General features: G+C 40.9%; 1 protein-coding gene across 1 annotated transcript in view; it reads right to left on the minus strand.

Moving 5' to 3' along the window:
* LOC307239703 (carboxyl-terminal PDZ ligand of neuronal nitric oxide synthase protein-like) overlaps positions 1 to 16,389 on the minus strand; it is a 174,135-nt gene extending 157,746 nt beyond the window's left edge. Inside the window, exons 1-2 of the mRNA XM_080013228.1 lie at positions 15,949 to 16,389; positions 15,488 to 15,559 (exon numbers count right to left, since the gene is read on the minus strand). Of these exons, the coding sequence (XP_079869354.1) occupies positions 15,488 to 15,559; positions 15,949 to 16,053 (177 nt within the window). The 5' untranslated portion in view covers positions 16,054 to 16,389. The remainder of the gene's footprint in view (positions 1 to 15,487; positions 15,560 to 15,948) is intronic.
* Between the last annotated feature and the right edge of the window lie 605 nt (positions 16,390 to 16,994).

Genomic DNA, 16,994 nt, shown 5'->3' on the forward strand with positions numbered 1-16,994 from the left:
GGCACATGACAGAGTGTAGGCAGATATATTTCACATCAGAATAGACAGAGATTATAATGTGAGATTACTAAGAATAGAACTCAATCATAAAAAAGACACACAATGACTGCTGCCAAGGCCAGAGAGGAGAGTGTTAATGCATAGGTAAACCAAAGAAATTCAGATGTATTTTAAATATACTGTATTACTGAATAACATAATTTGGAAAATAAACAATTCAATTTTTAGGAAATATGAGTGGCGATAATTACATTCTTTAATATGGGACGATTGGATTGTATTTATTATTATTTAACGATATTATTTAACATTTTTCAAAAAAATGTAAACATATGCATGCATCATAAAGTGGTCTACATAATTCCCTGCTCAGAATATGGTCAGAACAGTGTTTAATTGAGTCTTTAGCTTGAATGTTAACATACTAGAGCTACGTACATCAGAAGTATATTTCCAGTATGTTCTAGTATGTTTCATGACACTTTAAGACAACTGATTGGTTGAAAATCCGTTTCAGATCAGCAACCCTGAATTTAACCTGCCATAGATTAGTTAGGTGCACAACATAAGGTACCACAGAAATGTAGCACAAGTACCGATCCATAGTAAGAAACCCCAGGTTTACATCAAGTTTAAAGTTAAACCCTGCTTTGTTAGACAGGCACCTGCCGAATTACAAGGTTTTGTTTGTTGTAGTTTTTCCTGTCTGCTTACTACATTTTTAAACCAACTGGAGTTAAAATAAAATGGAAAACCAGTTATTGAAGTGAAGATTTGAAACTTTCCCTTCCAAATGAAAAGCAACACTGTATATATTATTAAAATTGGTGCATCGGCATATGCATATAAATAATAAAGCCAAAACCTGAAGGAAACTATATAGGATGAAAAATGGTAACCTCTTGGCCTTCCATTTAGACACAGCTAGGCAGCATGGGTGAGCATGGCCGCCTGGCTAAATCATAGGAGTCGCACTTATTTAAGGTTCTCGGCTGAATGTTCCTCCGTATCCTCCCAACTCTTTTGGTCTAATAAAGCTGCAGTCAGTCAACTGACTAAGACTGTCCTTAGGAGTGACATGCAGCACAGTACGAAGTAGGCAGCCATGAAAGGGTAAATTTTGCTTAATGAGGAGGTTAGGAATTCATTGCATGACCACGTCGACATGGAGTCCATTAAGTTTGAATAAATTACGTTCATACAAACAGGTTCAACTGCACTTTAATGCCCAAAAACAGCATGAGGCAATGATTCAAATTATAGCATGGCACCTTCACCGGAAGTCATATATAAACACAAAACTTGAGAGAAAGCTGGATGTGAGGACGAAAAATAGCTAACAGCCTGTTCCAAATGAATGGAAGCTGGAAAAAGTGGCATCTTTGAGTGTGACTCTAAGGTCAAGCACCCAGCGGATGCTTACTATAGACTTGAATGGCTTTTCTAAGTGAAGTGTATTAAAAGTGATTGTTCGTATTCACCCATTTCAGTGAACTTCTAGAAAAGTCAAAATGAGGTGATGCTCCCTCTGTTGTTCCTTCCCTGTGTGACATTAATCCACAACCCTGTTATGATCGAGAAGCCTTGTTTCATTATATTTAATAGGAAAGAAAGAACACTGCTGACCATTTTACACATTAATGTGAGCTAATATACCGCTGGCAGACGGCCGATGAAGAACTGCAGTTATAAAAACAGAGCAAGAGGAGTCTTAACCAAATGCATCAAATGGGTAAAAGGATATTCAGCAGTTTACAAGTCCAATGAAAGCTGTCATTAAAGGCACTGATTAAATTACTCCTGGAAAAAAAAAAAGTATAAATAAGACCAAACTCTCTGGGTGTCAGGACTTTAGGAAGGAATATGAAGCAGCTGCTGCATGGATATAAGTTAGGAACTTAAATTTATAAGTGACTAATAATTATTCTTAAGGCATGAATAAATGCCCTATTTTGAGCCCAGGGCTCCAGACCGACAATTTTGTCGCATTTTGCAACAATTTTTGGGGAAAGTGCTACAAAATGTTAGAAATATCAAAACTAGGAGCACCAGCTCGACGTGCAAAAATGCCGACCGGTTTTTTGTTTGTTTTTTAATCATCATGGTATATCATGTGAAACACTAGGAGGGAGTGTGTAAGGCTGACGTGATCACGCAAAATTGCAATCGTCTAATCGCAACACTCATCCTCCTCCTCCCTCTTTTTTAAATTTAATGAGCATAAAGCTGTACCTGCACCTGCTCAGCTGTCAGATAAAAAAAAAAATAGAGCGCACGCCAGCAGAGTGGCGCACAGACAGAGCTCATATATTCATAAAAGAGGATGTATGTGGACCTATGGCCACAACATTTTTATAAAAGATAAAACATTTCTGCTGAAACACTGCATTTTCTTTTTCAATGTTAATTTTCAGATTCAAACGTCATTTTTTTTAACAATCCGAATAACATTTGTATATCTAACCGTGTGTGTGTGTGTGTGTGTGTCTCTATCTTCTTTTTGAGAGGGGTTGTTGGTCATGGTAGTTATAGATAATCCTATATAAATATGAATGTGTTGTGTTGCATGTCGATTTCAGTGGTGCTCCTAAATTTTGTGCTGGTGCTCCTAAAATTAGTAACTGTGCTATGGTACAGTTACTACTAGGTTGCATCAAGCCATTTCTCAGGAATAACATAGTAATAATTTATACCTACTCATTCATTGTTACCCATGCTTGTATTTATTGTATTCATATTTATCCATCCTGTACAATATATCCATCTTTATTTATGTTTCATACCATAATGCCATTACTTCAAACTTCACTTTTTGTATATCCTGTTTATTTATTTTATTATTATTATAAATGTTTAATTTTTGCACCACCCCCACACACAGGCACCTCAAGGTGCAGCACGGTCTGCTGCTGCCTAAGGTCGTTTATGACTTTCCTCCCCCCAATGGCAAATTGTCCTTTCTGTGCAATCTACATATTGACCTGATGACACTTGACAAACTTGAGAAGGGCTAGTCTATAAATCTGCCCTGCGTAGACAGGCCCCCCCCTCCCGCTCAACGGAAAGACAAAAACAGAGATAGAGAAAAGGTAATAAAGGAGATTAAGAATATAGGAATATAGGGGTTAAAAAAAATAGAACACCCATGTCAATGGTTAAGCAGCCATTACAGCATCTCTGTGTGTGAGAGTGATTGAGGGAGTATGTGTGTGATTTGCATAGCATGTGTACTTTTTTTTTTTTTAATCCTGTCATTAGCGGTGATGTATGGCCTCCGCACTGTTCCACCCACCGACCAAAGCAGAAGCAATTCAAGCGCTGCAGGCCCTATCTGCGGCGTGCAAAAGAGTCAATCAGCCAGGTACGTGTCAAGTGAATGCAACTACACCCTCCACGGCCTGTCGAAACAGGATGAACCCCAGCTTCAGTCTACCGCCAGAAACTCACCTCACTGCATCCGAGCACCTCAAACTCAAAGCTAAATGAGTAAATCAGATGTTTTCTGCATCATATAACTAAAAAGAAAAAGAGGCGCTTCTATATTGATCAATAAAAGTATCCCATATCAGGATAAAACCACAATATCAGATACAGAAGGGCGTTACATAATGATTAACGGAATTTTAGGAAACATCAAATTAACCATGGCTAATATTAATGGCCCCAATGAGGACGACCTAAATTTCCTTCACAATATATTTTCAAAACTCTTATTATAATGAGGAGACTTTGAGACCATTAAAAAAACAGAAATATCCACAAATCCTGGCGTTCGTCACACACTCTAAAACAAAATGCGTGATATGGCTCTTGGCGATTGTTGGCGATCAAATAATCCACATAATAGAGAATACACATATTCAGCACCCCGTCAAAGCTTCTCTAGAATTGACTTTTCCTTGACAAGTAACTCTGTAATGTCCAAAATCACTAATACTGAAATCCACCCTATTGTAATCGCCGATCACGGGCCGATTCATTTCAACCTCATAAATGAAACCAACCGGAACCCTCCCGGCAGGTGGTGGTTTAATGCCTTAGTTTGACAGATAAAGAATTCAACCATTTATTTTCCAGTGAATAGACTTCCTTTATTGAACTGAATGACTCTTCAGAAATATCACCATCATTCCTCTGGGAGACTGCTAAGGCGGTTCTAAAAGGTAGTATTATTTCATTCTCCACTCACAAGAAAAAGAAAAGACAAGAATGCCAAAATAAACTCTGACAACGATTACAAGACTTGCGCTCCCAACACCCACTCACCCACTGAGGAAATCCCAAATGAGATCTGGACAATTACATCTCAATTTCTATAATATCATTCATCAAAAGACAATTCCTCATGCAATGAACAAGAGCAAATTATTTTGAATTCAATGACAAGTAAAGTCAAGTTACTTGACAAGTCAAGTAAATTTCTTGCCAATTAATTGAAACGCTATAAAGAAAAAACACTTATTACAGCCATGCAAGCAAGACATCAGTAACATATTTAGAGACTTTTATAATAAGCTATATCACTCAGATAATGAATCATTCATTCATCGATCAGATAATATGTCAAACATTAACTCATTCCTTGATGACATCAACCTCCCTAAACTTTCCACAGAGCAGACTACCACATTAGATCAACCACTTACTCTAGAAGAACTAAGGAAAGCTCTCTTCTCTATACCCAGTGGAATTCTATAAACACTTCTGGCCACTTATATCCCATTATTCATCAGAATGGTTACAGAGATTAAGTCAACCTCCACCATGCCTCATTTTGGTTTTGCTCAAACCCACAAAGGACCCAACCCTCACCACCAGTTATAGACCCATAAGCCTTATTAATTGTGATAAAGATATTAGTAAAACACTAACCAACAGAATTGAAAAAGTATTTCCATTTATAATTCACCCAGACCAAACAGGCTTTGTCAAGGCAGACACTCATCCAGCAATATGCGCCGTTTATTCAGTCTGATCAGCATATCTCAAAGGAACAACTTTAATACTGTTATTGCCTCTTTAGACGCCAAAAAAGCATTTGACAGAGGTAATTGACATAACCCTCTGGAGCCAACCGCAGCTCTCCTAACTCCGAACTAAATTTCATTAAAGTCAGTTCAGAACCGGGCGAGCCACATTGGAGACGGCAAACCCCCTGCGCACACTGCACTTGTTTCCTGGCGGATCTTGACCACCCCAATACGGAGACCATGTTGGACAATATTACCTAAAAGAATACAGGGATAACCCCGAACCTGCTTGTGATTTCCAAGTTCAAAAACAAACATTCATTTCAATCTATTTTGAATCTGAATCATTAAACCCCTATTATGGGGGCGGGGGGGGGCTGTGACTAGCCACACACGAGGCCATGGTGGTGGGAGGGCTGACAGTGGATGCCTGCTGCTGTAATGACAATGTCTTGCACGCACACACACACACACACACACACACACACACACACACACACACACACACACACACACACACACACACACACACACACACACACACACACACACACACACACACACACACACACACACACACACACTTTGGCTAGGGAGTATGCATCAACATGACTGGCATACAATGCATACCACCCCCCACCTCCCCATGAGACATATCCAACATGTAAATGTTTTCCAATATTATCCGTGGTTAGGCTGGCTTCCGGCCTAAGGAAGTCAGGAAAGGGTGTGTGTGTGTAGGGGGGGGTTGAGTGAAACAGCTACTGTTTAGTCTTGATCATTCTTTACCACTCACCCATCGCACAATAATGGGGGGCTTCAAAGGTCTCCTTTTATGCTTAAGGACATAATTTCCTCCAGAATCCAGCAACTTATATTTCTGTATTTTATTTTATTTTATTTATTTATTTATTTATTTTTTAAAAAGGGCAGGACAGGAAGTTGTGAACCACCAGCATGGGTTGGGTTGGGTTGGGAAGGGGGAGCCGCTTAACAGCATTGAGATATAGCAAGGGTAGAAAAAAAAGGGGAAAAGGACAGAAGGTGTATTTGAGGTATTGAGACCCAGCTGAGACGATTAGAGGGGAGGAAGGGATGGTTGCAGCACTGAGATAAAGGAGAGTCCTGCCGCAGATAGATGAGGGCAGCTCCAAGGTCGGCCCCTGAGCAGCAGATGACTGCATCACATTATCACTCAGCGCTGAGCCCGAGCCGTGTGTGTTTTCAATCTCCTTTGCGGAGACAGATCATCTTCATATTATATAAATATAGGCATGCTTGCTTGTTTACATGCGTCTGTGCCCCCTCTTGTGCTGCTTTGCACCTTTGTATGTGAGTTTGTGTGTGTATGTGTATTTGCATAAGTGCACATTGACACCAGAATTTCAAGTTCGGAAGGAAGGAAGTAAATGCAGTAATGACACCGGCCTTTACAGAGACAGACTTTAAAATGGAGATGAACACCTACTCTGTGTGTGTGTGTGTGTGTGTGTGTGTGTGTGTGTGTGTGTGTGTGTGTGTGTGTGTGTGGACAAGACAGCAGTAGAAAGTGCTCCCTGTCTGGCCAAAGAGCAAATCAAACAAACTGGCTGGAGGAGAGAAAAAGAAGTACAAAAGGAAGCCGTATTGCGAGGGGAGAAGGATGTTCAGCCAGCCTTAAATCCATTTGATTTGCTGCTGGATTCTTTTTCAAGCTTCATACACGGGACATGGAAATAACTGTATTTATTGTCACTCACAATTTGTAATTTACACTTAGTTCTATTGACATCTTGATTTTTCTGAAATGCATGTTATAACAATCCACTTACATATTGTTTTGCATCTACATTAAACAAAGATATTTGGAAGGATTTTAAAATGTTTGCATGATTATTCGTGAAGATATGGGCTTCTTTCCCGCACTGGTAGCCATGTTCCGGTTCGCAATTCCAGGAGGCTAATATCCAGGTGCCCCGCGCTGAGCACACACTGCTACGTGGATGGGCACTGGCTGGTCGGTAGCGGTGGGGCCTCGCCATTCTGCGGTGCATGGGTGGGTATGGGGGTCCCGCCGGGCGGTGTGTCCACACACACACACACACACACACACACACACACACACACACACACACACACACACACACACACACACACACACACACACACACACACACACACACACACACACACACACACACACACACACAGCATTGCAGGTTAAGAAGTTGAACTCCACCTGCAGACTAACTCTGTACTAGATGCAATGGCATACAAATACTGTTGTATGCCCAGCATGCTGACAGAACAGGTTATATTAAAAAAAAAAATGAAAATGCTCCATTTCGAGGGCTAGATGACCACAACATCCCCAAAAGAAACGGGACATTCTACTCTATGCGGGAGTGTGGCAAAACGGAGTGGTCGGCCCCCCGCCCCGCATCCTCCCAATAATTTGCCCTTTCTTTATGTTTGTCTCTTATGTTAATTTCTTATTTGACTGCAGTGAAAGGTTAAAAACACTTTTTTTCCCTGTTTTGGTCATCCACAGAGAGCTTCTTGAAAAATTCCAATGTCACAATGTTAACTTGCACATTCGTCAGCAACTTACGAGCGAGGGCAGACTACCAGTTGGTTTATATGTTGTCCGTACTGTTCGGATCGATGACATGTAATTAAATTAGTTTGCAGTGTCAGTATTGTGTATGAATATGATGATTGCTGACTGCACAGTTTTTGCCGCTGCAACACCTGAATTTACCTCTGGGTATTAAGGCGTTTTGTCATCAGATTTTCCCGGTTTGTTTTGTGATTTGGAGAATGTTGAGAATCTTAAATTACTGAAGTTGTTCACTGTATTACGATTAATGCCGGCCTGACGCCAAACAACTTTTCAAGCGATATCACTGTTACAGGAAAACTTTCAATGTCAGAATAAAATAATGAGACATTTACCTATGTTGGTGCACGCCCCTGTCCTCTCCATTGTTTGGATGTCAGGTGGTCATAAAACTCCTCGAGGCTCGTGCAAATAGTGAAGTTCAATGACGCAAACATTGTCAACAACCAATAGGTGCGCTCTCTCCAGCACCAAACAGGAAGCAGCAAACCGGGTAGATAGTAATCATGGCAGGGAATCCGGGGAGGCGCAAGTATGACACTGTGCATCATGACACTCCATACTTATAAAAACCTCAAAACTTGAAAGAATTAATTTTAAAATGTATTGAGAACTTATTAAAAACAAATATAATAGCTTCATTATTATTGCATAATTATTTAAAAAAATTGATTCCCCCTGAAGGGAGAAGCAATTTATTATTATTACATAACGATATAAATAATATTAATGGTTTGGCTGATTTTCCAGAACAAACCATTGCACACACAAGGGCAGCTGTGGCCAAAAGCTGCTTCTGTTCCTGCCCCATTGTTTAACAGTTTTTCTTCTTGTAAATTTCCACCAGGAGCAGGATGGGAAATAATCTCCAAAGGAATTTAGTTGAATTCTTGAAAATAGTGACCCTGCAAGATTCCCGGTCTTTGCAAAATCTTAGCAAAAGCAGCTGAGCTGCTTTAAGAGGTATGTAATGTCTTCTTTTATTCTAAACGGTTCACATTTGTCTTCACTTTCTTGCATACCTTTTTAATATCTTAAATGTGTATCAAATTTGAGTAGGGAGCCTCTTGATCTATTATAATTGAACTGCAGAAGTGTATTAAAATGTGAATGAACAAAGGACACCTAAGGTAATAGTCAACCCAACAAGAAGGGCTGAAACAGTTCTCACGACAAGTAAAAAAATAATTGTGAATACAAACAAGGATGTGTGTGTGTACAAAACAGAGAGACCACAGAGTGAACACAGAGGAAGAGCGTGATATGGTAAAAAAAAAAAAAAGTCAGAGCGGCAGGGTGTAATGGTGATCATGCCTCCTGCCTCCTCCCTCTCATAAGCCCTTGAGGTTTCCATAGCATCTCTCTCAGTGCAAACCATCTCAAAACGCCACACACACACACACACACACACACACACACACACACACACACACACACACACACACACACACACACACACACACACACACACACACACACACACACACACACACACACACACACACACACACACCTTTTATTGCCGACATTTTCCGAATGCCCTTTCAACTGAAATAATTATAACTATTGTTATAGTTCCAGGGAAAAATCTCTGAATTTTTAAATCTAAAGCTATCTGGACCACAACATCAGCAGATACTGCGAACATGGTAAACGTCTTGTTTGAAACAGTATCAGTATTCATCCAAATCCATCCACATACTGAACAGAAATTTGCAAAAAACCGACCACATTTGATCTATATCACAGTGGCGGTCCAATGCATTTCACGCTGAAATATGTCCAACCCGGCGAAAAGTTTCTGGAACACAATAACGACAGAATCTACAAACACGGTTAAGGTGTTGTTTGAACCGGTATGTCACAAGGATCTCGTGGTTTAAATGTCATCCAAAATTGAGCCACATACAGAGCAGATATTAGTGAAAAACCGAACAAATTTGATTTCAAGTATTCAGGTGGTCTTGCTTAACTTACATGTCACCATTCGTAAAAAAAAATTAACGAGATGAGATTTACAGTAAGACGCTTTATGACGTCATCATAGTATTTACTATGAATGTACAGATTCCAATTGAGAACGTCCATTCTCACAGTGTTCAGTGTAGACACAGTCGATCTGTAATGGTTCGACGTTACCAACTATCAATTTACGTGTGTATTAATGTACCGTCTTACCTGGTAGATGTCAGTACCCTTAACCCCCATTACTTTGCCGGATTAATGAAAAATCCGAAAAAAAGTAATCCACAAAAACTCATGACCACGTCCAGTCGAATTCACTGAAATGTGCGACAGAGTGATGCCTTCAAGATCCAGTGAAGTGTTGGAAAAATAGAAGCCATGCAACGGTAATTACTCAGAAATAACACAATTATGTAAATTCAACTATTGTCTTAAATCTACATGAATAGTGAAGTATACGAGATACAATGTCACCTACTAACACTCAGACTCCAGATGTACATTACACAAACAAGATAATTTAGAGCAAAGAAAATATTTAGCTTAAAGAAAAAAATAAAACGCCTTTTCTTTTAATAAACCTCATGTATAAACATTTTCCTACACCTAAACTTAAGAAACTTTAATGAAAAGGCAGAAAGTGTTTGTAGTATTGACAAATTCTAAAATAATTGTAATGACAAATTAATGTTCCATAAAGCTTGTCTGCATTACAATATAGACAAGTCATCTATTAAACATCAGGATGATTTACAATTTGGAGACTCTAGAAATAAACAGTGTGCAGCTGCAGAGTTTAACAGCAGCTCTGAAGAAAAAGATTGAAAAAAAAGTTTGCACAACATTGATTAACACTGCTTACTCTGACAATTTCATACAAGTTGTCCACTGTTTTATTTTGGGGTTTTTTTTACTTAAGATTGCCATTTTAATAATAGTGATTATTTGTTGTCTGATCTTTGTTTGATTATTTTGTCCAGCTGTTTAATAAAACAATTATCTGACTTGTCTTGTAATTTCTTGTCCTAATTGAATAGGCCAAAACTGGTTTACTGGCGTGTTAATGAAAGGGACAACAAAGCGACTGGCTAGACAAATTGCTCAGTTACAAGGACGCCGCAAGAAAGAATACAAGTAGGAGCAATGCGTTGGTGTACACTAGAGTGTGAGCAAAGTGTGAAAAAAATAGAAATAGAGTAAGGTAAACAAAGACTGTTAGAGAAAAAGAGTGAGAGGCGAAAAGAGGCAGTTGGGTCAGGAGTGAAATGGAGTTGAGTGACTGAGTTTTCTCCAAGGAAACCTGTCACCGGGGTGGCTTGGTGTGTGCAAATTTCTTGGCAGTCATTCTCCTCAGTCTTAAGCGTGGGGGTACACAGGCTCCGAAGACGTTGCATGCGCGCGCACACACACACAGGTTAATCATTACATTATGGGGCTTTTGTCTCCCTCTGTTCCCTTATAATGCAAATGGCTCGTCTGCAATCTGCCAGCACTCTAAATCTTGGACGGAGAAAAATGGGAACATCTTCTGGGCATTCTCTCCTCATGTACCGATTCTGCTTTACAGTACTGAGGTTTTAAGTGGGAAAGAGTTTAACTGCTGCAAGGTATCCAAAGGCACCGTTTGCTCATCGGCACAGTACAGAGTAGCTATGCCCAACTTTCATTTGTGTGGGTTTCTAACCTTATCAAAGGCACGGTTAAGATTCGCACAATAGGGTTAGTATTAGCAGTAAGTAGCGTTAGGTTATGTCAGGTTAATGTGCAGCTTAATTGGAAACAGTTTAAAGGTCACCGCTACCACTCCCTTGGGGAGACTTGGCCATATACCACTGGGAGAATGGGCACTTGTGGGTCGCTACCCCGCTAATTCAGCGTCCGGTCAATGAAAGAGGTGGTTAGCCATTAAGCACAAGCATGTTATACCGTAGTAAGACTGAAGCAAGACGGGGAAAGCAGCAGACCTTGCCTGATAAACAAGTATTGGGAGGACAAAGTTCAGCTCATTAACCTGAGCCTCGCCAACACCGATCGCGCAAGATTGATCTGCAATTCCAATCTCAACCCACGGCATGGAAAATCAAAAGCTGAAGACCAGAAAGAGAAATCAATCAGAGTAATCATCCCTGCCATGGCAGGCAGGCAGGGTGGTGGCATTCACCTGTACTAGCTTACCATGTGACAGTTCCTTGGTTAACCATGGCACCTGTGTTGTCAGAGTAGAAAGAGAGACTTTCGTGTAGAATGGTTTTGTTTTTCGTCCCCGAAACCAAAGAATCGACTGGGACGTAGGCTGCTAGTGGCCACTTCGCACCTCAGAGATCGTGCCCTTTAAGTCGTGTGAGGGAGGAAGGTTTGTTCAGACTGGCAAGAAAGCAAACCTCATCACTAAATTTGCACACGTTGGAATATTTCATTTATTTTTGGAGCCCATTGCACCAATCGTAAAAAAAAGTTAAAATAAAATTTCCTATAGAGTACAAAATAATGACGCATGGATTGTTCATAAGCTTATTCAGCTGTAGAGAAAAACGGTTCCTCGATGATGGTTTTTAATGATGATTTAATGAAAAATCGGGTCTCATTACTTATTAACAATTCTGGCATGTGATGACAAATTAACTGCTCCACTTCTGGACGAAGCCCCGAGGATCAGTGAATAGGAATTCAATAAGGGGAAGGGAAAAGTCTCTCAGGCTGTGTAAACCAAGGAGAGAAGAAATAGAAATTTGAAATTGTCTCAAATTATTCTGCGCTGTTCAACACTAAACAATTTTGACAAAGACACCACCCCTTAAAATGTAATAAAAAAAATAAAAAAAACACTGTCGGAACAGCAGTGCAGAACAACAATGAAAGGCAGCGATTAGATGACTCTAGTCTTTCTAATCTCTATCAGCCTTCGATGCGGAGCATCTTGGAAGGAGGAGGAGGGATGGTTAATTGAACCAGCTCCCAGCATCCTATACATCTTATGTATGTGAACTCCAGCTGCCGCTAAAAGAGATAAACGAAAATACGGGACACACACACACACCATACTATTTTGCCTCACGTTTACATTTTGTTTTCCCCTTCCTCGCTTCAGAAGTCTCTGCTCGTTCACCTCTTGGATTATTTTCCATTTTCTCCATATCTATCACTTATGGCCTGTACCCTGTTGCAACATGAGCCCACGATGATGTTTGTTTTAATGAGCCCCCGGTAATTAACTCCAGACCAGACACTCGCAGGGGGCTGGGGGTCCTCGCTGAAGGAGAGCTTGGGTTGGCGCATAACCGCCTCCACGTGATAAGCGGGCTAAATACGGGATGCGATCATGTTTGTTTCTGTCTGTGCAAACATAAACCACAAGAAAATGAATAAGAATCAGGAAACAATTGCTGTTGAATAAAGTGGCTCACAAAAAATAAAATTGTCTGTAAATATTGGTCTTGAGATTGTTACTGCGAACTTGGCACCAACCCGACAATAAATAAGGCACTCAATAAATAATAGTTATAAATAAGGGGGCCAACTACATCAGACCTGAAAAGGGCTTTCAACTAAACTCTGTGAGTTAAAAACGGTATTTTTCCATAATCTCTCACATGGTTTTATACTGCGTCTGAAGAGCCATATATTTGTCATTGCCTTTTTTTTTTTTTTTAACACTACTTTCAGTTATCGGGTATTTCTCACATTAATCCAGCAAATAACAAGACGCCCCCTTTGGCCCCAGGCCGCCAGTTGAACATCCCTGGGATTTTACGCCGTCTGCCAGACTCCTACTCTGGGAGGATGTCTTCATTTCTGCCATCCCACGCCGTTCTTATCGGCCCACAGTCAATTAACTCACCCTGCGAGGGGAGATTAACAACAAATTAAGTCCTCTGATTCGTGGCGATGAGTGTCCTCGATCTCGTCGGGGATAAGCTGCCGCCGCCGTAATTTTGGCGGGTGCCCCAAACGATAATAATAAATTCAATTTGTAAAGCTCTTTTCATTATGGAGTCTCAACTCCATGCGGGCTTCTGGGTTGATTAGTGAGGCAAAGGTGAAGGGGAGAGACCTATTTTTCCACCACAGTCGCTCTGCGTTGCCACGCCTACAGTTCAGCCCCGACGATTCGCCGAGCCATTGCTCGGCTGTCCATATACAGTATTCCTGTCCAAAGAGCAAGAGCAAAAGCAAATGAAACTGAAACTAGCCGGTCAGACTTTAAGCTTTTTTTTTTTTTTTTTTCCCCCCCAAGGAGACAAAACAAACGATTTTCAATGTGATTTTTATTAATTAAAATATAATCACAAACTCATTCTTTATTTATATTAGTATAATCTCATTGTAATCTATTATTATTGTGTCTATTTCCAACCATGGTGGATTACATTTACATTTCCGTGGCATAATCTGTCGTAAAAGCAAGTACACAATTTATTATGTCACGATTTGAATTAAAAAAAATATATTCAAAAAAATGGGGGATATCACAGGTTTTCAACAGTCGTGTTGATCTTCTCAAGTACTTTGGCACAAAAGGGGTCATTTTCAAGGCATTGCAGTATTCATCACTTCAAGCACCTCAAGGACGACAATAAATGTTTAAACGGAGATGCAAGCCTCTGGGGATTGCCCGTTGGCTTTACTACTTTTCTAGGAGTTATTCCAACACCTTGGTCGAACTATGAGTGCGTGGGGAAAAGACTTAATTCAAGTTTCTTTATTCAGTTATGTTTCTGCTTGAATTTAACCATTGTCGTTGAGAGTCCACAAAGTGAACTGGAGAGGAAGAAAAGCTCTAAACAGACCTTTATGAAGTACCCTGTCATGAATTTATCATCAGGTATGTGTGGGAAAAAAACAGTTACTTACAGACTGACACACACACACACACACACACACACACACACACACACACACACACACACACACACACACACACACACACACACACACACACACACACACACACAACGATACCACACATCAGCCTGTTACTCAGAAACCCATAAAACTCTGGCTCGCTCGAAGAGACAGACAGAAAATATTCCAAGTACTGTGGGAAGAATAAAGTGTCCCAAACTCCCTCGCCAAGGATTCTACAAGGGGTAAGGGTTTGCATGAAAGTGTGAGATGAGTGCGGAGGCTTGATATTTATGCCCAGTGAAGTTAACCCAACTGTCATTTTTTTAAGGGACATATTTCAACGCCAACAAATTTTAACAGCATGTATGCAAAATAAAGGATTGGGCTTTTTTTTTTTTTTCCAATGCATTTTTCTCCCCATTTTACAAATGGAATGTCAAGATTGGTCACAGAGAAACCGACCAGAGGTGAAATGCTCGCCAAAGAATTTCTGGGTTTTTCCGTTCGCCTCTGGTATTGTGGGGTGTCCTCCCTTCCAAGTATATACCGGTGGTCCCTATACTCACTACACTATATGTGAGTAGGTGGTTGACTGCACCTTGGTTTTAGCCACTGTGGCTGGCTGGGAAAATGTATGCATGCGTCACACTCTAGCCGGCAAAAGTCTCATTCTGTGCACACAGTGTATGGATGGGTGGAAATGTTAATAAAATAAAGAGCGCCCACCAGTCTACGCTGATTCCTTGGATGTTTGCTTGCTTGCCAAGTCGATGACTGCGCGGTTGACAGGCTGATCTAAATAACGGTTGGGAGGGTAACTGTGGTGCCACAAACTCGAGTGGACTTTTGAAAAGTATGTCTACTCGGCTAAGCTCTATAAAAATATATTCTATTTATTTTAAAGGGCCATAAATCCTGAGTTGACACGGCACTAAAGAGTAACATGCCCGGAAAGAATACAACAAACAGCAAGATAGAAAGGGAGAAATTACATACTAAATGATGGCATGTTGCGAAAATTAGTTTCCCCCTTTGAGGTGCAATACAATTTTCTATATAACCATCAATGTATTTTCAGGCTCTGGGTGCTCTGGGAGCCTTGACTCACTCGTATTCTCCTCATGGCAGCAACAATCTCCACTCTGCTGTTGGGCCGAGCCACATCCAGACTGCCAATGTACTGTTGACAGGCAAAACAAAAAAAAAACACAGTTACTAACAACTAGTTCAACATCCTACATGTTTGATTTAACCACATCAAGATTCAAGACCTCAAGAGTGGCTGTGAGGCAAATCGTTAATCTCATAGCCTGACCAGATAACTAATCGGATAATAAGCGATTATTACATTGGATGCAAAATAGGGCTATAAGGGAGTTCCAATACCTGCTAATTGCAAATAGCTTAAATAAATACGGCGTACGAATATGCAGATACAATATATGAATATAACAAATTCCATTCTAATAAATAAACAGCACATCGTCGCAATGCGTTTTGTTTACTCGTCCTCGAGTGTCAGTTTTCCCCCAAAGCCGCACTTTTTGACACAGGGGTGCTTGAATTCACCTTTGCTTCGAAGTTGATCCCGTGTTGGAACGCTTCCTCGTTGTGCAGCGGAATCCTCAGGTCGTGGCCGTCGTCGACCAGGTTGTACTTGGTTTTCGCGGGCATGGTCGCGGGAATAGTCCGATTTCAGGACGACGACGACGAAGAAGAAGAAGGAAAAAATCCCGTTTAATCGTCAGTGGTTGGGCCCTATCGCTCCAACGCGGATGGCGGTCCCATCGATCCTTCCGCTCCCGGTCGACACCGCGCTAACTTTATGGTATTTGTTGCGCTTTTACGGAAAACAAAAGCCGCCGTCTCCCGGTAAAATTCCACGGCTAGTGTGACTGTGACAGTGCCGCCCCCCCCACCCGCCAAGAACATAGAAAGGAAAAAAACCCCGAGAAGCCAGCAACGGTTTGAAAAGAGGTCTTTGATTTTCCTACTTCATCCTCCGCGTACAAGTTGGTTCCAGGCCCGCGCGGCGGCTCGGGACCAGCACCTCCGGCCGCTCCCGCGAGGGGGTTCGCGGGAGGCGCTTCCGTAATTGGAGGAACCCGGGGGGATTCCGCCTGTTCTAATTGGCCCGGAGTCATACGGTGGCTTTGTGGGCGGAGTCAAGCCTTTCTCCCACCATGCTTCCTCGGAACTGGGAACTGGGAACTGGGACCTGGGAACTGGGAACTGGGAAGGCGTCTCTCTCTCTCTTTTTTTTTTGACAGATTCGGTTCCCGACGAGTCACTCATACAAATAAATAATAATAAAAAGGAGTCGTTCGATTTTCCGGACTCTTCGTTCAGTTCCGTTTAAGGCACTAGAAACGAGAGTCAGGAGAGTCGGTCGGCTCTGATTGGTGAATGCAACACTAAACAAGAATCATTTTATTCTGAATTTTTATTTATCCATGCAAATCGTGGACTTTTTTTTTTTTGCCTTATCCTCTCTTATTATTTCGCCAGTCTAATGCAAAGTGTGAAACACAATAATAATTTATCTGTGTCAAAATTGTTTATTTTAGTGGAATATGAACGTGTAAATCGGCCCTCATTCAATATGAATTACGGCA

This window comes from Zeus faber (genome assembly GCF_960531495.2).
Source record: "Zeus faber genome assembly, chromosome: 1".
Taxonomy (NCBI): Eukaryota; Metazoa; Chordata; class Actinopteri; order Zeiformes; family Zeidae; genus Zeus; species Zeus faber.